Consider the following 22,918-nt stretch of genomic DNA (forward strand, 5'->3'; position numbering starts at 1 on the left):
TTTTTTTTTTGACCAGGGATTGAACTCGGGTCTTTACACTTGCAAGGCAGGACACCAAACCGCTGAGCTAAATCCCCATCCCTAAAAGTGCAATTTGAAATCACAAGGAACTGCAGCTTTTCCAGCAATCTCTGCATGCACATCTATAATATGCTGCTTCTGATTTGTGCCTCTGATTTTTACTTGATATCTGTGTCATTAGCATGTTTTAGAAGTACTGTATATTACCTAGGTTTCAGATTGTCCAGCCCCCAGTAGCACTGATGCCATCTAATTCCAGCTCAGTCCTTCCCCTGCTATTCAGACAACTTCAATCCAGATAACAGTTACTGGGTTAGGATTTACACAGTAGGCACAAATGTAGTCCATTTTATAGTATGGTTTGAATAGTATATTTAAAAAGTTAAACATTTACCCTTAATACTCATCCTATTATGTTTTCTGTAATGAAATCTCAGTCAGGAAGGTACATTTTAATACAGAACAAATTTTTTAAGAACTAGGGTTAAAATGAAATATCATATTTGTTTAGAGTAGCCTGGTTAACCCTACTATTTCATGATAACAGAAATTCTAGATAAATGATCCTCTTTCTCAAATATCCTAATCTTAAAATGTGTACACATTATGCTCATAACTATTTCTGATAAGTGGCTTTACTTGCTTTAGTTGCTCGGTTCCCCCCCACACACCTAGGTTCTTCATCTTCTTCAAACAAACTCCTTTTTGCTTATTCTTGCTACTCATTTCCTCCTCATCCATCTTTCTTTGCTTCTATAGATAGATAATCATGCATCACATAACAATAGAGATATGTTCTAAAAAATGGATCATTAGGCGATGTCATCATTGTGGAAACATTACAGGGTGTACTTACAAACTGCAAAGGCTACATCACTGGGTAATAGAATGAGGACATATATGATCTGTTTGCCCAAAATGTCATTATGCAGCATATAGTCAGTTGTATATAATATTTATTCTTTCCTATCTCTTGTATTTTTACTAACCTGAGGATTAAGAAAATAGAGTTCATCTTCATTCATTTATATGTAGCAACTGTTAGCAATAATCTTGAGGATACAAGGGGAAAAATTTAAACTGTTTTACAAGTATTATACACATATAATCTCAATTAATCTCTTAAAACAATCCTTTGAAAGTAAGGGTTTTCCGTTTTGCAAGTAAAGAAGCTAAGGCACAAATTCCAAAGGCCATATTTCCCCCACTTGTCCAGACTTACTGTAACTTACTTTGAGTCATAACATACACATAGGGAAGAATTACAGAATAATTTCTAGCATGTATTTAAATGTCTAATAATGGGTTTTAAAAATCTCATAAATAATAAGGGTCCCTAAACTACCTAGGAGTGATGAGAGTAGGATTTGTTACAAAAAGGTTAGTATAAAGACAAATTCTAGTCTAATGTCTGCAACATTTTAGTAAGACCCAAGCGGTTTTGGGCTCATGGACACGTTGATGACCAGAAAAACTTAGGCAGTGGCCAATTGAGCTGAAGAAGATGCTTTCAGTCCCTTGCATGTGATAACTCCAGATCTGAGGCTGGTCTGGAAGGCATACTGTATACCACCTAAAGAGAGAGCCTGGCAGTCCTAATAAGTCAAACGGGACTAGATGGCTGGTTGAAATTATCTGGACACCCAGCAGAATTCTCTGTCAGATTTCCTAGTGGGCCCTGGAAGTTGTCTGACCATAGCCAACACTCTCAGGCTACATACTGTAAATTCCATCAGCCCTGACTACACTACACCACTGTTGAGCTTGAAGTTTAGCTAAGCACAGTAGGGAGTGGATTCCTTCACAGTTAACAGTTCTACTGCACAAAGCCAAAAATAGGATATGGGAGTAAACGGGGAAATCTTTATACACTAAAGAGGGGCGGGCCCTGAGGAGAAATAATGGTGTCACTCCATGTTAACACTGAGGTCTAATTTCCAGACATGGAGATATTTTGCTGATGGGAGCTACCATTGGTTTCTATCTCAAAGCAAAATTCAACATTTGGCCTCAGAGCAGTGCTTACCTTCCATTGATTCTCTCTAACTCCCTTATTAGGCAGGTTCTGTGTCTCCTAAAATAATGTGGTAGATTCAGTCAATCTAAGCATCCTTTGCATGGGAGGCAAGTAGAATGGGGAACAGAATAGAGACCAATGCTTTTATAATTTAACAATTGTAAAGTACAAAGTGAAATTACTGTTAACTACTACAAGTTTAAGGTCTCATCAACAAATAGAGTGAATATTTAATTTTTTAAAAAATTATTTCCGTAAAAGACACATTGCTATTAATCCCCCTCAGAATATTCCCCCCACTTCAAACACATTTATCCCATCCTTCTTGTAAATTTCTATTTCTAAAGCAGTTCTAGAAGTCCTCTTTCAAAACTTTCATGGCTGCCTTAATGTTCTGAGTCCATTTGAAATGTCTAGAAATTTCTGTCAAATGAAGACATCATGGTGTGCCCTCATCTATTTATTTACCACCCCTGGCACCTTGCAACTTCTGGCTCTTCCCCAAAGTCAAAATGACCGTGAAAGATAAACATTTTAAATCACTTCACAACATCCAGGTAGCCACAGTGCAACTAAAAAAACTAAATATTGCAACTAACAACATTCATAAAAGATGACATCCAGAACTGCTTCAGAAAGTGGCAAAAAATGATGGGATAAGTGCGTTTGAAGTGACAAGGAATAAGTTATTTTAAAATTTTTAACATTTTCACCATATTTTTACAGTGCCTTATGAATTTGAGGGAAGGCCTTTTTTTTAAGACAAATATGATGGGTTAATGATTTAGGCTTCCTGGTGATTCTAATTCTAAAACAAGGTGCAGCATAACTACATATGATATAAAACAAGGAGTGTGATTTGCATACATCTCACAAAATCATTTTCACTCCTTTGTGTACACAGCCTCACTGGTGTTTTCTTAGCTTGCACATTTAAGAAGAGAGAAAAATCTTTTATGACTTAAGGATTTTGGTTTCCATTGACCTCTCTTGTGGAATTTATTCTGGAATAGCTACTAGGTGGCTTAATTTTATATAAATGTGGGCCAGGACACTAAGTCTCTGGCCAGCTCTGGCTTCTACAGGCAGTGCTTGCAGCTTCAGCCCTGTAGCTAACACAGCTGCTCATCTGCCCAGTCTGGCAGAGGTGGTAGCCCAGGAAAGCTGGAGATGTCTCCTTTGTGCTTGTCACAGGGATCTCACTTACATATTATCATTTACAAGATATTTCTGGACACTGCTTGAAGTATTAGTCTTTGGACTCAAGTGCAAAAATGTACATTTAGCCCTACTAAATTTCATCTTATTATATTCAAATCATCATTCCAACTATTAGGTTCTTTCTGGACACTGACATTTTCAGTTGTATGTTTCCTGTTTCTACATAATCCAGGAATAAGAAGCTTGCAACCTGTGGTCTTAGATAAGTTGAATAAGTTAAATGCTAAGACTTTCCTCCAGTTCATCATAACCTAGTAAATCTCCTTCAGATATAATTGACCAGTCTTTATTCTACAGGGAATCTTCTATCCTGTATTGGTGAAAGAAATGTCTCCTAAAATTATTTTACATTTTCCCAAAAATAGTAAATATCCCAAGGTATATTTTCTATATTACAGGCTTCAAGGTATTTATCTTTCTAAACTTGGACAGACATTTTTATGATCAAGGTCCAAAATAATTACTGAACAAACATAAAATAGTTGTCAATGTGCCAAAACCATGTGGTATTAACAAGTACACACTGTTCCCTACCTACTTAGGAGATTAGATATACCCACTTATTACTGAGTAGAGAAGCATCATTAAACTATGTTACCTCCAGCCTACCTGGAATCTAAATTTTATCCCATTTAAACCCACAACTTTCAGAAACGAAATATGAAAATAATAGCCAAATATGCTGTGATTCATCTTCACTCATGTCAAATTTTTTTTCCTGGGGTCGAGGATTTAGGTCAGTAGTGCTACCACCTGCCTTGCAAGCACAAGGACCGGAGTTTGATCCCCGGTTTAAAAAAAAAAAATCCTGACCAAATATAAGCATAGAAGCCATCTGAAGGCAGAACACAGAGAAAGCAGAGATGTCTAGGCTACTGTAAGGAAACAAGCTTTAGCTTGTTGTGGGCTTTTTAAGCTACACATTCCCTAATTGTTAATGATCAGTTCTTAACACCTTGGCTCCTTGAGGGGTTTTTTCCCCCCTCATTTTGAGAAAGCATACTTCCAAAACTGATTTTATAAATCAGGCCACATCAGGAGAAAAGGAATAGGGCTTGAATAAAATTCTTGAGACCAAATGACATAATCACATTTCCATAACAGGGCCAAAACATTGTTAAGTCACCAAAACACAGAAAGATATCTAAATGGATTATTTTTTTTAAACCTGAGAATAGGAAGACACTGGATCACAAGGAAAGAAAATTTCAGTATTTTCCATGCAACAGCTCCTTAGAAAGACATTGTTCGCTACTTTTTGGAACAGTAGATGCAAATCAGGTCCCAACCTGATATTATCTCAATTCTGAGATAATATATATCAAGGAAGCCTGAAGCAGCTTGAAGGATACCAAGAACCGGTGTTCATCAAACCTGGCCAGCCATCTCCCAAAAAACATGCTACAGTATTTTATGTCCTGAGTACCTGGTGCGAGGAACACACTGACAGTGACATTCCTTAGCACCGAACTGGAATCAGAGAGCTTCATTTACCTTTGTTGGTCAGGGAAGTTTTTACTTTGACTCATTTGATGACCTCTTTGGATTACTACTTTGTTTAGAAAAATAGCAAAAGGATGGCACTTTTCTCCACACAAGATCATGTGATTTACTCAGCACATGTTTCATTCCACACTGCTGAGAAGTAAATTCCATGCACAGGCACTTACGTGCTAATGTGAACACTAAGGATCTCTCACATTTGCTGCTTTCTGAAAAGTCTTCACAGTGGAAATACTATATGCATGGAGATATTAAGATTAACCCTGTGTGCCCATTTGATATGTATGTAAGTTTTGGTTATAGAAACTACTAGACAAAGTTTTCTTGAAAATAGTAACTACCTCAAACCATGTAATCTACCTCACGGGCTTAAAGAGGTTCATCTTTCAAAGCATAGAGATATATTGGGCAGGGTCCAAAAAACTACTCAGTAAATGTAATGTGTGCCAAACCCCATAGACAGTAGCCCCGACTGGGACAAGAGCAGAGGCTATTTGTCATGAACCTTCAGTTACTACTTTTGTAACTTATAAATAATAATTTGATAGTTTCATTTGTTCTTTTATACAGTACCTTATGTTAAAGCATAGTACATTTAAACTGATAATCCAGAGTTTTTGAAAGAACTTTAAAGAAAAGGGGTTTTTGTTTCCATGAATTAGAAATGGAGTGAGACAGATCCTTAAATATTTTGAAAATTCAGAAACAGATTAGTTGACCTTTAGGAATGGTCATACTTATTTTTTAAAAAATGTTTTGTCAAGTTATGGTTATCTTTTCTCAGATACCTAAATTTTGTTAAATTAATTCTATGGTAATATCAAAAATGGTAGCTATAGTTGAACATGGCCTGGTTGCACATTTCTATTAACTAACAATTCTAAATTACTTTGAGAAATTATCTACTGGAGAAAAATTTACCAAAAAATTAAGAAAATGACATCATATATCATATTCATTTGAAGATACAGTATACAGTGTTTACTCCATTTATTCCTTTGCAGTTATAATGTCTCATAGTCTTTTTCTTTTGTTTTGTTTTTTTGAGCCAGGGTCTCACTGTGTAGTTGAGACTGACCTGGAACTCACTATGTAGCCCAGGCTGTCTCGAACTCACAGTGATCCTCCTGCCTCAGCCTCCCGAGTGCTGGGATTACAGGTGGTCGCCACCAGGCCCAGTTTAGTAGTCTTATAAAATGTTATCCATGTAGAAGCCAAGACAACTAAAGAAAATGGCATTTGGATTGTTAATTATATTCAGTGTTAATTGTATTTCCACCGTTTAGTAGTTACAAAACCAAACATATTAAAGACTATCTTAATATAATGTAACGCTATAATTTGATACTATACTCTTCAAATTATTTAGCTGTCTTTCTCACAGTTTTACTATGTTACATATTATTCACATTTATACACTAAAATCTCCAAGCAGTAAGAATTTTTATTTCCGGTCTCCAAGACTGACATGACAAAATGTAAACCAACTAACCAGGTAACCTAAAAGATTAAAAATTGTTTTTTAATGATATGTTTCCCATTAGAGCTTGTTTTTTAACTGCAGTGCTGTGCATGTGGAATGGGTGCAACATTGGCAACCATTTTTCAAGTTTGGGCCAGCAACGCTAATACTGCTGATAGTTCTGCTTTGGAAGAGGGCCGTGCTTTCTGTTGCATGCATACACTGACCCTGTACTTTCTTTCCTTTCCTTTGTTTCCTGTGCCATGCTTGCTGTGTAGCAAATGGAATCTCTTGCAGTAAGTTAACTTTCTTTCATACTCTTTGTCCACTTAGGCATGGGTCTGTAACAAACCTTATTTTTACTGTTACTATTATATCTCTTAGCACGTTTTCCCTTTTTCGTGTTTTAGTTTCTTTGATAGATTGAGACATGCCAGTTATATCAGGGCTGCTTTTGCCCCACAGTAGAAACCTACATTGCTATGAATTCTTGTATTGTCAGTAGAATATTTTAAATAATAACTATCATTATTTGGCACTTAGGAAAGTCAAGAATTTTCATAGCTAGGTTTCACCCTAAATTGGGAAGTCGTGACATTATTTTTAAGCAATACTTTTTATTTATTTGCAAGTCCCTGGTAATTATTTCTCATATAAGATTATAAAAGGTCTCTACAAAATTTAAATGGCAGTATAACAACGTGTTTTACTAAAAATACCAAAGACCTAGTTTGAGTTAATAAGTAAGTGTATATACTACTTTAAACTTAGGCTGCTTACCAATATTGAGGAATCAAATCTAAGTGGAATTGTTTTCCCCTCCAAGCATGAAAAGAGGAGGAGGAAAAAGGAAACATCTTCAGCATGTTCTGAACATGAATTTTAGTAATATTTTAAAATTAGGATAAAACATATGATACTGTATTCATAATAACAACAAAATATTCTTCCTAAACCTAAATTTAAATGCTTATACTTCCTCTCCTTAAATGATTTATGCAAAAATTTCATCACCCTGAAGACCCCAATTCCCAGCTGAGTTTTTCGTAGTATGTTTAAAGAAGAGCTCTACCTACCCTTCCTTAACCCCATTTGAAAACTGAACAGTGAAGCTTTTAGTTTAAACCACATATATAACCCACTTTCACTGATGACTACCGAGCCAACAAATTCTATGTAGTGAAGGCCATTCTTTCAATAAACCCCATTCACTGCCTAGGCACTAACCATTTGTTGAAATAAAATAGGCAAAGTGTAGAGGATACAGCTAAAAGAGGAGTATGGTCATTGGTATTGAGATTTCTTATGATCTTTCTCCCTCATAATATACAGAGCCATATAATGAAAACATTTTGAATTCCAGAGGCCCAAGGACCATTTTGTATAATGGTCATTTTTAATATTCTTTCCACAGGAAGTATAGCTGTTTTCAGAATGTCTTAAGCACTTTTGGCCCCTTCTATGTCCCTTTAATTCAGTAAACATTGAGCACTGAGTAGAAGGCTGACATAGTAACTGAGAGGACTGGATGGCTTGTGTTTACCCAGACATTAGGATGAATGTCTACTTGATGCCAAACAGAACCATAACAAGGAGTAATTTATAAATTTAATATCTAGAAATATTTAATGTCTTTCCTTTCTTCATAAAAAATTCATTTTAAAAGCAATTATAGCTTATAAAAATTAATACAATCAGCTATAGTCTAGTTAATTATGCAAATATAATGGAAATGAGGCAGTTCGCATGGTCTTTTTATTCCTGCTGCTCTCTAATTAGTCATCTTCTATTATATAGAATATAATGTCCCATAATACACTATAAATTTTTCACCAATATTTGACTGGATTTTGTTTTTCTGCTTTATTTGGAGTAACTGCTAGTTGTGTTGCCTTAATTTAAAAAAAAATAAAATATCTCCACTAAGATTTCATTAGTTATACAAGAATGGTCCTTAATAACTATTTCTTCTCATGTGCATTCTCTCCTTAGCAACTAGAACTGTGTCAGAGATTGTATAAACTACACTTCCAGCTGCTGTTGCTTTTTCAGTCCTACTGTAAGCTCATCGGCCAGGTGCACGAAGTGAGCTCCATGCCAGAGGTGAGTCCCTGTGTCCCACCACTAAAGTCATCATTCTGTTTGGTTCTCCTTTCTGCTCCATTTATAACTGCCCAAGTGACTATGCTCCCACTTAATTATTTTTCTCGAGCACAAGTCAGAATAAATGTCTTGTACTTATTTCTGTTCTCATTTTTTAATGGATTCTAAGGCAATACCACACTAAGGTGAGAAAATTTAGGGGCAAGGCCCTTGCCACATTTAGTGCTCTGGATGCCTCATTTAAATCAACCTGATCCTATCCCTGGGTCTGGGATTTCTTTGAAAAACAAAACAAAACAAAAGACTCATTGTAGTGTGGCATTTCTTCTTCACATCTATCCTTTCATATTTGCCTTTACTTTGATGTAAGAGGAAAATATCTAACTCTATATGGTATGTTTGTATAAAAAGCAAAATAATTTAAATGTACTACCTCCAAGTGAGCCAGTTTTGCCATGAGTGAAAGTAAAGTACTGGTAGTTTGTACTGGGTATCATAGGAACACAGAGGATAAATGCCTCATTTGTCTAGAGGAAAGAAAGTTTGAAACTGGAAAGCTTTCTGGAGCAAGTCACACCTGAGCAGAATCTTATAAGACAAAATGGAGTCATAGAGTTGAAGTCCAATCAGAATAAAAGCATGGGCATAGTCAAGGTGGTAAGAGAGAGAAGGGACCTACAAACAGTTTGGTTTTATTGCAATATAAAATGCTAATGAAAGAAGAGTGGTGAAATAGGTAGAAGACAGAGGTAAGGGTGAGATCGTGGAAGATGCTTTGGCATCTGAGTAAGATCTATATGATGGCTATAAGAAAGGTGGATTTGATAACTAAACTGGGGAGATGAATACCTATAAAGTTGCTGAAATGGTTCAGACAGGAGAAGAATGTTGGAAATAGGACAGAAGCTGTAGGCCTAGAGAAGAGAAAAGTGGTGTAGGTGATATTGGGACAAAAGATCAGTGAAACTGATGGAAATGGTGAAGGAGAGGGGAGAGTTGAGGGTGATAGTCAGGTTGCATCTCAGATAAGCCAAGTGACCTTAGCACGGCTGTGACAGGGACATACAAGAAGGACTGAGACATTTGTCCATCCAGGCAGCCAACACCTCTGTCTATTAGACCAAAACCAGGTCTAATGATAATCTTGCAAGTGGTGAGATAGGAGGATCTAAAGTTAGGAGACTTGGACTGAAGGTACACAGGTGATCATCATTGCAGACAGGCAGAGATCAGTGAAATCCTCCCACTGAGAGCAGTAGGAAGAAAATGGAGCCTGGGAAACCTGTCTAATAAGGGGGCCAGGGAGGAGGAACCACAAAAAGTAACAGAATGACAGTCACTTCACTATTTCTTACTCAGTTTGAAAAGAAAGGGAAAACTACATAACTTTTAATTTCAGTATACGTTTTTTGGTTTTGTTTGTTTGTTTGTTTGTTTTGGTACTGGGGATTGACCTCGGGACTTTGAGCTTGCCAGGCAGACAGCAGCACCACTGAGCTAAATCCCCGGCCCTCCCAGTATACCTTTTTTTTAAATTGAGTTTATTGGTACATTCTAGGTATACAATACAGTTACATTCATCACTGGGTTCCTGTACCTTCACATAACAAGTCTTGGTTCTCATTTTTCCCCCTTGTCCCTGCCCTCTCTTCACCCCCCATCCTTCCCTTCCCATTTACAAACACTTTATTTCCATTTTTTCAGTTTCTCATATTTTTTATCTTTTCCCTTATTACCTTTCCCCTATTACCTTTCCCCTGCCCTTCCCACTTTCCTACAACTTTAGCCCTTTTCTTCCTATTTCACATTGTCAATTATCTCATTAGGATCTTATGTACTATTATAGTTTTTCACATCAGAGAAACTATTTGGGGTATTTACATTTACAAACACTTTATTTCCATTTTTTCAGTTTCTCATATTTTTTATCTTTTCCCTTATTACCTTTCCCCTATTACCTTTCCCCTGCCCTTCCCACTTTCCTACAACTTTAGCCCTTTTCTTCCTATTTCACATTGTCAATTATCTCATTAGGATCTTATGTACTATTATAGTTTTTCACATCAGAGAAACTATTTGGTATTTACACATGTGTGATTTATTTATTTCACTTAGGAGTATGACCTCAATATGTATCCATTTTCCTATGAATGAATCTAGTTTAATACAGCTTTTGAGTATACTTTTAAATGTTGTATATGAGCTTTTCACTAAGCAGTCTTCCTCCACAGAATTACAAATTCTCAGACAAAAGAGAAAAGAGGTGATAACCTATTATTTGCCATGAAGTTTATGCTTCTTATTCATCTAAGCAAATATTAACAGGATCCGTAGAGTCTATCACTGCTCAAGAAATAGAAGACAGGCAAATAAAACTCCATCTTCCATATTGAGAAAGCAGTTGGAGCAAGGGCCCAACTAGAGGTGCCTACCAGCAAAACAATAAAGGACCAAAACAATGAACGAACAACTACATTTCCGTCAGGGACTAATGGAGATGACAGCAAGGGAGTGGCAGAAATCCCCTATTGAGGTCAGCTCAGAACAGGAAGCCCCTAGACCATCACCCAGCTCCATGACCCAAGCTTCTGCACTGCACCATCTTGAGACCTGAGCCACTGCTACCTCCTGCTCTGGAGGCCAGTATTCACTGCATCTCACAGCCCTGAAGCTTTGCCCTCAATGCACCACACTTATACACGGTAGTTCACCATTCCCGGCCTATGTGCCACAGCTCCCTATACCTTTGGGACAAACTGCCTAGGAGGCACTAACGAATAGCAACCCATCCTAGATGCTGTTATACCCTACTTCTGGCTACTCAGCCTAGCCTGGTTGATGAGACATGACCTCAGCACCCAAGCCTGCATAGCACCTTTCCCCTCAAGGACCCTAAACCACCAGAGGACCCATGCCAGAGCTGGCAGAACAACTGCAACCCTTCAGAGCAGCTATATCCCCTCAGCACTTGAACCAACCTGGTACCTTGGCCCCAGAAAATGGGAGCTGTAGCTAGGGGAGCAGCTGCCACACCAGCACTTGAGCCTATGCTGAACCTTGCTTCTCAAACACTAGGCACTGTTACCTCGGCAAGAAGCTGCCTTGACCTGGCATAGCAGTTGTGCCCACTCAGCACCTGAACTATCCTCATGGCTTGACCCCTGCAAACCAGAGCTTTGACCAAATGAAGCAACTGCAGTCCTCGTACCAAAGCCCATTTGATGCTCACCCACCCAAGAAAACATAGTCCTGGTTTAGCTGTGCCACTGTGTACTCTGGACTAAACAGGCATAGCACTCCACCTTCCTGGATCTGGACCAGCCCTCCAGAGTCTGAGCTACCGCAGTACCTTACCTCCCTGGGAAATAAAGCTAACGTTGCCCTATACCCTGCACTCACACTCCCAGACATAGCTGTGTACTTCTCTACTTCAAGATCCCTGGTGTCATTGCATCTGCCCTCACAGAGCTTGGGCCACAGCTGTGTCCTATCACACCAACATCCAGGGTCACAACTTCTGCTGCCTGAGTTGCCTCTGTGCCCTGTTGGCTTCAAGACTCAAGTTGCAGCTATGCCAGTACTGTGCCCTGACCTTCAGGATCATGGCCACATCCCCATCCCTTGGATTCAAACTACTAGGGAATACCTCAGAGTTGCAGTCCTTGGCTTAATAGGAGCTACATCTACTCATGCCCAGAGAGTAAACCTGTACCCACATCACAGGTGCCACATAGCTCAACAAGATAGTAAGCCTAAGACTTCAGCTCCACAGCTGCTCCAACCACCTGAACAGTGCTCGTATGGCAGCCCATGGGCCTGTGTTACAGCCAATACCAAGAGGGATCTCCTTGGCTAGGATTCTCCACTGTACAGAAACTGAGAGCAGGAGGACCCCTAAAGCCCTTGCTGCCAAGAACTCTTAGCAGTCTACCTTGCTACCACCACTGCCACCAACTCCCAGAGCCTAGGCTACTGACACTGACACGATTATAACTGACAGTACCTCTACAGACACTGAACCACTGTGGCCACCCAGAACCAGAGCCAACACATACCACTTGACACATTTACGAAAGCCTACAGCTAACCAGTGGGAAAGTGAAAGCTAAGATCCACTACGAGGCAGGGATGACCACATTTACCACTTCTATCCAACACATACTGGGAGTATTAGTGAGAGCAATCAGATAATGGAAAGAAACAAAAGGCATCCAAATCAGAGGAGAAGAAATGAAATTTTATTTCAGATGACATGATCTAATATGTAGAAAACGCCAAGGATTCCATCCCAAAAAAGCAACTGTTAGTAACAGTGTTGCATCTGAACTTAACAGAAAATCAACATGTAAAAATCAGTATTTTTATGAACAATAGCTGACCCAGCTGAAATACAAATCAATAATACAATCTTATTTGCATCATTTTAAAAATACATAGATATGAATATAGAACCAAGATGGTGAAATTTTATATGCTAGAAACTATTTTAAAATTTAATGTAAAAAAGCTGAAAATCCCCAAAGATAGATTCTGTGTTATTGACAGAAAGAAGTAATATTAAGATGCCCATACTACCCAGAGCATTATGTATATTTAATCCCTACCAAAATTGTAGTGGTATTCTTCACAGAAATAGGAAAAAATATCCAGAATTTGTATGGAACCATAAAAAACCCTGAACAGTCAAACCATATGAGGAAGAATAATCTGGAGGCACCACACTTACTAATTTATATTACAGACCAGATGGGGTGTTACATACCTGTAATCCTAGCACTTTGGGAAGCTAAGGTGGGAGGATCACAAGTTCAAGCCCAGCTTGGGCAACTTAGCAAGACCCTGTCTCGAAATAAAAATAGGTAAATAACAGCTGGGATTGTAGGTCAGTGTGAAGTCCATGGGTTTGATGCCTAGTACTGGAGGAAAAAAATGTATTACAAAACTCTGGTAATCAAAATTGTATAGTACTGGCACAAAAACAGAAACACAGACTAATAAAACAGATTAGGGAGCCTAAAAATAAATCCACACATATATGGTCAGCTAATTTTAGACAAAGACATCAAAATAACATGTTGGAAAAAAGGATAATTCCTTCACTAAATGGTGCTGAGGAAATGAGAACACTGAATTTCCACATACAAAAGATTAAAATTGAAGCCTTGCACCATATACAGAAACCAACTCAAAATGACTAAAAGACCTGTTACACCTGAAAATATAAAATTTCTAGAAGTTGACATGATACCAGATGCCTGTAATCTCAGCCTTCTGGGAGGCTGAGGCAGGTGGATTGTAAATTCAAGCCCAACCTGGGCAATTTAGTGAGACCCTGTCTCAAAATTTTTAATTTCCAAAAGGTATGAGGATATTGCTCAATGTAAAGGCTCTGCTTTCAGTGCCCAGTGAGGGGTAGAGGGGAGAACAAATATTGATAAGGGTGTGAAGAAGAGGGGCCCTAGTACACCACTGTTGAGAATGTTGATTAGTGTACCATATAAAATTCAATAAGCCCTATTCTAGATATATATCCAAAGTAAATGAAATCACCTCAGAAAGACATCTCCACTTTCTTGTACATTGCAACATCACTCCAAATAGCCAAAATAGGGAAATAACATAACTTCCAAATGATGTATGAATTTTTAAAAATGTGATGTCCACACACAAAATGAAGTATTATTTAGCCTTAAAAGATGATCCCACTATTTGCATGGATAGATGTGGGAGCATTGTGTTAAGCGACGTAAGCCAGATACATAAAGAAAAATATGTAGAACACATACTTATCTCAAATACACAAGAATGAAAGTATCAGGGATGAGGAGATGTGTCAAAGAATACACAGGATACAAATTGATACTTGGGATGAACAAGTATAGAGACCTCACATACAACATGAGCACTAAAGTAAATAAAATTGTACTATGTAAGAAGGATTTTATTAAGATTTTAGCTCTTCTTGTCACAAAAAAGTAACTGATGATCTGTTGTGCTACGCAATCATTTTACTATCTATATGTATCCCATGACATCGTGTTGTAACCCTCATCTGTACATAATGATAATGAAACTTCTTTTTAAAAAGCAATCAGTTTCACTTTAGAGTTTTAATTATGTTACATGTTATATGTATATATTAATTTGTATCTACAATTATTTTAAATCTTATGGAATTAAATAAAGTAAATTTGTAAGTGAATGCATTTAAAGTAAATTCTACTTAAGTTTTATTTTTGTTGGCTTTTTTTTTTTTTTTTGCGATTCTGAGAAATGAACCAAGGGCCCCATGCATGGTAAGCAAGTAGTCTACTGCTGAGCCACATCCCCAGCCCTTTTAAATTTTATTTTGAGACAGGGTCTCCCTCAATTCCCCAATCTGACCTCAGCCTCCCAAGTAGCTGGGATTAACAGTATATGCTCACACTCAGTTTAAATCTTATTCTATAAATTTAAAACTTAACTAGTATTAAAATAATTAGGAAGAAATTCACTTTCCCACTTTAAATTATACACAAAATTAAATATTATATCTTTTTTTTTTTTGTACTAGGGATTGAACTTGGGAGGCAGATAGCAGAACTACTGACCCTATTCTATCTTATTTTTAAAGATTACCTTAATAAATTTAAAATCTAGTTCTAGAGTATTTATATTTAACAGGTATCTGTATGAACACAATTAATACTTCAGGGCTTCAATTCTATAGTTTATACACTGAGTGTGAACTTGCCTTACAAAGGGAAAAAACTCAAATTTTATGTCAATTTTTTTAATGCTCTTGAGATCAAGTTGTGAAACAGTTGTCTTCCATGTTATATCTTGAGGACAAGTAGAAGTAACACAGATCTTCTCTTATACTTAATACTCTGGAACTTGAGGGTCCAGTAATTTTTGAGATGAGGTCTTGCTACGTTGCCCAGGCTGGCCCTGAACTCCTGCCTCAGCCTTCTGAGTAACTGGGACTACAGGTATATACCACTGCCCTTGCCTTGGTTTCATAATTTTAATGGAAAATATCCTTTACCTCTGTAGTATTACTACTAATGTTACATTTAAATTATTCCTTTTCATTCTTGCCCTTAAAATTGTGTCTTCATCCTTTTCCATGGCATAGAACAAGACATACTGATTGTTAGAATGGGGTCCGTGTTCACTATTACAATTACTGAACACTTACCTACCAATTTGTACTGAGCATTTTATAAATGTTATTTCATTTAATCTTTGAAATGATCTGTGAAGTAGATATTTTCAGTCTCAAAAGAGAACTAAGATAGAAGTCTCTTACTATTTTCTCACAGTAAGGTGGTACCTCAGTTTACAGACTTAGTTTTACAATTTGGGGAGAGATGACCATGGTCGTGTTAACAGAAGCAAAATTTTACCAATTTCGTTTGCAAATAAGAGTCTGTGAGCTAAGATATTACTGTATATGTATTAGCTGTTCATACAGTAACAAATACCTAAAGCAGACTTCTTTATAAAGTGAAGATATATTTAGCTCACAGTTTTGGGGCTGAGGTCCAAACAGCATGGCACACGTTCTGGCTGCATCATATCACAGTGGATCTCTTGTGTGTCTCTTTGTCTGGTCTTGCTTTCCTTATAAATCCTTAGTAGAATTCAGTTAAGGGGCCCCACCCTAAAGACCTAATCTAGTTACTTCCCAAAGGCCCACCTCTAGACACCATAGTCTCCTTAAGTATGGGCTCTTAATCTATTAACATAAAACTTTGAGGATTAAACTCCTTCATGAATTCAGGGGAACGAACCATAGCATTTTGCTCCTAGGCCTTACTCCTGAAACTTAAGTCCTTTTCACATACAACACGAAATCATTCCATCCAAATAATCCCAAAGTCTTTACCCATTCCAGTATTAACTCAAAAATCTCAATGTCTCATCTGAGACTCAAGGCAAACTTCTTACAGCTCTGCATGTATAAAATCAAAACAAGATAATTATGGTGGGACTGGCATAGGGTTAAACATACCCATTCCAAAAGAAAGGAATAGGCAGATAGAAAGGAGTAATCCCAAAGCCTAGCAGGGCAAACATTAAATCCCAAAGTTTCAGATCTGGCATACTACTGTCCACAGTGGAGCAGAGCTGAGTCCCCCAGGTTACAGGCACCCTCACTCCTATGAGACTTTCCTAGACTCAGCTTATGCTTCAAATCTCACCCTTTCAAGTCTCTGCGGCTCTTCTGGACTGACTGTTGCACGCTGATAGCTCTACAGTTGTGGGATCTCGGTGCAGTCCTACCCCTGAAGTTCCTCTGGGCATTTCCCTGATAGGGACCTTCTGCAACAGTTCTGACCTCACAGTTCTGCTCAGCATTGCCCTTGTGGAAGCTCTGCAGTGGCTCCTTCCAGTCCATATATCTTTGCCTGGACCTCTGGGATGATGGAGAAATCCTAGCATCTATGGTTCTGTTCGTCTCTACCCACATGGCTGCTCTCACAGGCTGAAAGATGATGTTTGTAGCATTCTGAGGCTTGTGTATCACACAACTTTCTTTGGAGCGTGTTTCATGGTGGTGACAGTTCCACATTTCTGGAGTCTCCATGGTGGCTACATTTCTACAGCTCTAGTGTGCATCAAACACACTCTGCAGGGCCTTAGACCCCAAGATATATTTCTTCCTGGTCTCCTAGGCTTTTCTTTGAAATCTTGGTGGAAGCTGTCAGGACCTTATAACTCTCATATTCTGCACACCTGTAAAAGCAGCATCATGCAGACAGTACCAGAGCTGAGTCTGCAGTAGTCCAGTGTTTTTCTAACAAGCCAGAATGCCCAGGGGGACCTGGGGCAATTTTTTTCTTCAACAGTTGCCCTGGCATATCTCTGAGATGCCTCGAGGCATCTTTCCTATTGTTCTGAGAAGCACACAGCTTCTTTTTATCTGTTCTAATCTCTCTAATAAACAGCTGCTCTGCTGAATCCTTAGTCTCACCTATCATCTCAGATAACCACTAGGGTTCTTAAAACCTATATATCCTTGTGGATGGGGAAACAGTTGTACTGCATTATTGGCATTGCACCCGGATGTGCCCTACTCTTGAACCTGTTCTCTGGCCCATTGTACATCTGCATTTTTGCCCTTTCTAGTTAAACAGAAAACATTTTAAATGAAGTCTTCATCTTTCCTATAAGTAGGTCATTCCAACTTTTCCTATGTAAAGTTACTTAAAGCATATCTGCCCCCCATCCTATATATATAACACGTAGTACAGTAACATACATCTTGTTTTAATTTACCAAGATAGTAAGTTTGTATCCAAATTGTATAACTGACAGTGTGAAATAGGAAGAAAAGGACTAAAGGTGTAGAGGAAGTGGAAAGGGTAGGGGAAAGGAAATAAGGGAAAAGAAAAAATATGAGAAAAGGAAAAAATGGAAAGCAAGTCTTTGTAAATAGGGGAGGTGGGAGGTAGTAAAGAGAGGGCAGGGACAAGGGGAAAAAATGAGAACCAGGATCTGTCATGTAAAGGTACACGATCCCAATGATGAATGTAACTAACTACTGTATACTTAAAAAGTACCAATAAACTCAATGAGAAAAAAATGTAAAAAGATAGTAAGTTCATACTTATACAGACCCACATGGTCAAATTAGTTCACTTCAGAATGTACAACCCAGCCGGCACCTAAATACAGTATGTTTTTGTTGTTTTTGAAACAGCTGCTGAATATGTCAAGGGAATTAAGTGACCTGAAGAGAAACCTGAAGGAGGCCACTGCAGCCATTACCTCAGACCCTCTTTACATAGAGGGAGCATGGTCCGAGCCCACCTTCACGTCCACCGAGGCAGCCATCCAGTCCATGCTGGATTGCCTGAAGAATAATGAGCTTGGCAAAGCCTTGCGGCAAATCAGAGAATGCAGGTCGCTCTCCTGTTTCTTTTACAGATGCTTACAGGAAATGCACACCTAACTGTGACTTTGTCATGGTTGGGGATGAACTCACCACGGAAGTAATGTCTAGATATTTTTCATATCTCTTCTCAGATCTTTATTTGCAATTCCAGAAACACTTGGCTTTCAGACCTTACACATTGAAAGTACCAGGATTGGTTCTGGTCATTTGTCATCCCTAAATGTTCTGGACTTGAAAAGTAACCTCTCTATATCATTTAAAACTAACATCCAAGTCTACATATTTTGGGTGTCCCCTACATCTTCACATTGTCTTCACATTCACTGGAACCAGAATGCTATTACAAATGAGACAAATGTTTTAAGAGTATCAGATTCTATTCTGATATTTTTACCCTTATGATACTTTTATCAAAAACAATATCCACTAGTCTAAAACTGAACATAATGCACAACTTCAAATATACAGAAACCCATGGGATTGCATACTTTTGACAGGTGAAGTATATGGTATGAGAGTATCTTAGTAAACCTTTTTTTAGAGTAATAATCTTATACTAACAAAGACTCATAACCTCCCAACTTTGTGACCAGTAATGCCTCTAATCTGTTCTATCTTTCTTAACTGCAGAAGTCTGTGGCCCAACGACATCTTTGGAAGCAGTTCTGATGATGAGGTCCAGACACTACTGAATATTTATTTCCGTCACCAAACACTGGGACAGACAGGTACTTATGCACTGGTGGGATCTAACCAGAGTCTGACCGAAATCTGCACCAAGCTGATGGAGCTAAACATGGAAATCCGGGACATGATCCGCAGGGCGCAGAGTTACCGAGTCCTCACTGCTTTCCTCCCAGACTCTAGTGTTTCTGGCACTAGTCTCTGACAAGAGCCTCCCATCCCCGCTGGCTTCCAAGCTGGGGGTGCTGCCATGCTGGGGCAGTATCATTCAGTGTCTTCTCAGCCTTCAGAAGGCTTGGACGGACTGTTCTCCCTCTTGTCACCTGCAAGACTTTTTCTAAAAAGGATGACCGAACTTCCAATGTGTAGCAATACTTTAAGAACCAAGGTAGCAAAGGACATCCTAAGACAGACTCCACCCATCATGCTGTGTGGCACAAAGGTGTTACCCCTTTCCTGAGCAAATGCAACTCACTACTGAAGAAGTGACTTCCATTGCATACCAAAGCTGACGACACTGAACAACACCTTCCTTTCTAGAAACAGTTTTAGATTAGCAAAAGTGCAATGTTTTCTTCACTTTAGAAAATTTTATATTCTACAACTTGTACATTTGTTCCCTTTCTTTTTCCTTTTTCCCCTTTTGTTCTGTTTTGTTTGTTTTGTTTGTGGTGAGATGAGAAAGAGACAGGCAGAATGAAGCTGGCCACTGAAAAACTGTAAGACGGTAAGACAGTTAAAAGCAGACAGCCTGTGTGTTTGAAAAGTGAACTGTAAGTGGACTACAATTTAATGTACACTGTTATTTGAATACAATCACTGTACCTAAAAAGAGCTGCTATGAAGTACCTTTCTTGTGTTGCTAGGCTACTGTTTCTGACAGCCCTGGATCTCTTTGCACCAAAATTGATCCAGATAGACTCTTTTTAAGGATCTTGGCTGCTTTTTACTAGAAGGTTGCTTTTATTAACATATTTATACTACAGAAGGATAAGTGTTCATTTTAATTAACTTGGCCATTTTATAGAGAAAAGTTATTCACATAAATTACAAGTCTTTTCACCTCTCACGCATGCATATTTTAACATCCATTTAGATAGGCAGAATAGAATCATAAAGAGATGAGTTGTCACTTTGTTTAAAAATAATGTCATATTTTATTTGTAATATATATGTAAAGGGCCATTCTTAAGTTTCCTCCTTAAATTTAATGCTGTCAAAGTGTTAGATGTGTGCATGTGAATCTGTTACACATCAGAAACATTCAAAGTTTATCTATGTAACTTATTCATGCTGTAAATACATTTAAAGTTTTGTGATGTAATCTTGATTGATACTCTGTTCAGAACTTTCTTTAGACCAAAAAAAAAAAAAAATGCAAAGACAAAATACATGATGACCATGGATTTCATTTTTGGTTCATGAAATGTTTGACATACACTTATAGTTTGCCATGTGGGCCACGATAGTGACAACCCCAAGGGACACCATTCATTCACATGTAGTCAGCGAGTGGGGCTGTACAATACATGGTCACTAAGGTCAGAGGTAAACAGAGTCACTCTGGAAGCAGAACTTAAAAAACTGATCTTCCACAAGTTCTCTCCAAAATCAATCAAAAAGAAAAATCAGAAAAGAAAGAGGGCTCTAACTGTCCATAATCTACCTTCAGTTATTAGGTTACCATCCTTGAATTTTTGAAATATGTTGTATTATTAAGCAGGGAAAAGTGGGAAAACTTTAATTCTGTCACTAACTACCCTACTAGAAAAAAAGGGGGTTGTACAGACACACATAGCAGTCCAACTTATATCATCTCCCTACAGATATTTTACTAGGATTAACAAATCTAACTTGCTTTACTAGCATACAAGTACTTAGTCATACGATGTTATTTTCTAGGAGTATCCTTCAGAAGCGAGACTGACCCAAAATTTTGTTGTTGTTACTGTATTTTAACAACTTCCTGGATTGCTGAACATTCTTTTGCTAAGTTAACTTTTTCAGCTAAAAGATGATTGGCTATGGTTTGTAGAAACTGAATCATGATCACTCTGAAACATACCTCATACAATACAGGATTCTGTGGGTAACCAGATTAACCACTCCTCAGAGAGTTTTTTGGGAGTCACAGTGGAGAGATCTGACTTATCATGACTGGATTTTCTAGTATGCCCTCTTCTCCAACAAAGAACCCTGGTGATGTTTTACTCTTTTGAAAGATAAAGGATGTCAACAGTATATTGTACTCTTCCATGCTGGACTGTAATCATAGGAAGTAGAAGTTTTTTTTATTTTATTTTAAAAAATAATTTTGAGTTTTTCTACTTTTCCCATATTTTTTCACCTTCTTTTCATTGAGTGGTGTTGGGAAATTTTGTGTCAGAGAGGAACACCACTTCAGGTGAGCCCAGCAGTAATTGTAGAGCCATTATCAGACCTCCTTGGCTGTTATAGTACTATGCCTCTGTTAACAAAATATTTTCACTGCCTTCCCTAAGACTACAAAGAAGTTGGGGTAATGATAAGAAGGTAGATGTCTAACAGGTGCTTCCTTGATAACAAAATGAAATGCCTTCTATCTCAGTGCTTTCTAGAGCCAAAACAAGATATATCTTAAATACATTTGCATACGAGATCAATCAAGATAGGCCTTCTGTAATTTAGACATAATTTTATTAAAATTACAGTCTCCAAATGGGGTGTTTTGGAAAAAGGACTATGGGTTTTTAGAGGCATATGGATGTCTTACTTCTACCCATAGGTGAGAACATTAAGAAAATATGTTAGAACATCTGTGAAACAGCTAGAAGCACTTGTAACAGCATTGCACACATTCACACAGAATCAGTTTTTAAGTTTCTGGTTCCCAGGCTTAACAAACTGACCTTTTCTGTGAATTATGGAATTCTAGAAAGAAGAACCATGCCTCCAGGCTGCTTACATATCCATAGCTACTACCTGCTTCCAAATATCTGCCTGAACAACATAAATTTAGTATCCCCAGGTGAATTTTATGATGTTAATTATATCTCAGAGCTGATTCTTAAAGTTTTCAATACATTTACATTGGATGGAGGAATATTTGAGTATATATCATAAGCTTAGATATTTCATTCACTCAGCAAATATTTATTGAGTACCCACTTGAGGTAGGCATGGTCCTAGGGGAGACCACAGTTACCCAGACAGATGTGGTCCTTTCTTTTCATGGAGTACTTTTTAGTGCTTGGCTATCTATGTGATGTGGCGGTAAGTGCTGTGGAAACAGCAAAATGGGGACAGAGTAACAAAGGTGTGTTGCTGTTTTAGGAAGGATGGCAGAGAAAGCCTTTCAAGGAAGGTGTTACCTGTATAGAGCTCTGAATAAAGTGAAGTTATAACATGGATAGCTGGAAGAAAGAGCACATAGGGAAAAACTAAGGCAGAGATCCTGAAACAGGAGCAGGATCCTTTTGCTAAAGGGACAGCAAGGAAACCAGCACTCAAAGAAGAGTGAGTGAAGAAGAATGTGTTCAGAGAGGCAACAGAAAGGACTCTGTGGGCCTCAGAAAGACATGAATCCTTCTTGGGTGAATTGGAAAGCTGCTGAATATTTGGGGGCAAAAAGTGACATGTTTTGACTTTTTGTGTGTGTGTGTGTGTGTGATCACTGGTTATTTGCACTTGGACTTACCTATAAACTCAGCTTTACACACACAAATCAAGACAGCATAATTTACATTTTAAACAACAGAATAACAAATACAACAATCAGCCATAACTATTATTATAAACAGACCATTGACTTATATTAAAAGAATTACTGTGTTTAGGATGATGAAACATTCCTGGAGTCACAACATGGTGAATATACTTATGCCACTAAATTATGTATGTGAAATGACAAATACATACATAGGAAGAACACATTTGCGAGGTGGAAATCAAGATTTCTTGTTCATACATGTTGGCTTTGAGATGCCCATCAAACATCCAAGACAAGATGATGCAAAAACAGGTGGATATATGAGTCCGTTATGGA

General features: G+C 38.0%; 2 protein-coding genes across 8 annotated transcripts in view; one reads left to right on the forward strand and one right to left on the reverse strand.

Annotated features, from left to right (window-relative positions):
• The window catches only part of Fry (FRY microtubule binding protein), a 353,736-nt gene extending 333,462 nt beyond the window's left edge, over positions 1-20,274 (forward strand). For 4 of the 6 annotated variants that reach the window (XM_010623889.3, XM_010623891.3, XM_010623893.2 and 1 more), the window contains 4 exons: positions 6,503-6,520; positions 8,217-8,327; positions 18,016-18,218; positions 18,841-20,274. In XM_010623889.3, the coding sequence (XP_010622191.1) occupies positions 6,503-6,520; positions 8,217-8,327; positions 18,016-18,218; positions 18,841-19,099 (591 nt within the window). In that variant the 3' untranslated portion in view covers positions 19,100-20,274. The remainder of the gene's footprint in view (positions 1-6,502; positions 6,521-8,216; positions 8,328-18,015; positions 18,219-18,840) is intronic. The other 2 variants (XM_010623892.3, XM_010623894.2) reach the window with 1 other exon arrangement.
• Zar1l (zygote arrest 1 like) overlaps positions 1-22,918 on the reverse strand; it is an 82,085-nt gene that overhangs the window by 18,449 nt on the left and 40,718 nt on the right. The window lies entirely within an intron of this gene.

The sequence above is a fragment of the Fukomys damarensis genome, unplaced genomic scaffold (genome assembly GCF_012274545.1).
Source record: "Fukomys damarensis isolate Sample0158 unplaced genomic scaffold, DMR_v1.0_HiC HiC_scaffold_38, whole genome shotgun sequence".
Lineage (NCBI taxonomy): Eukaryota > Metazoa > Chordata > Mammalia > Rodentia > Bathyergidae > Fukomys > Fukomys damarensis.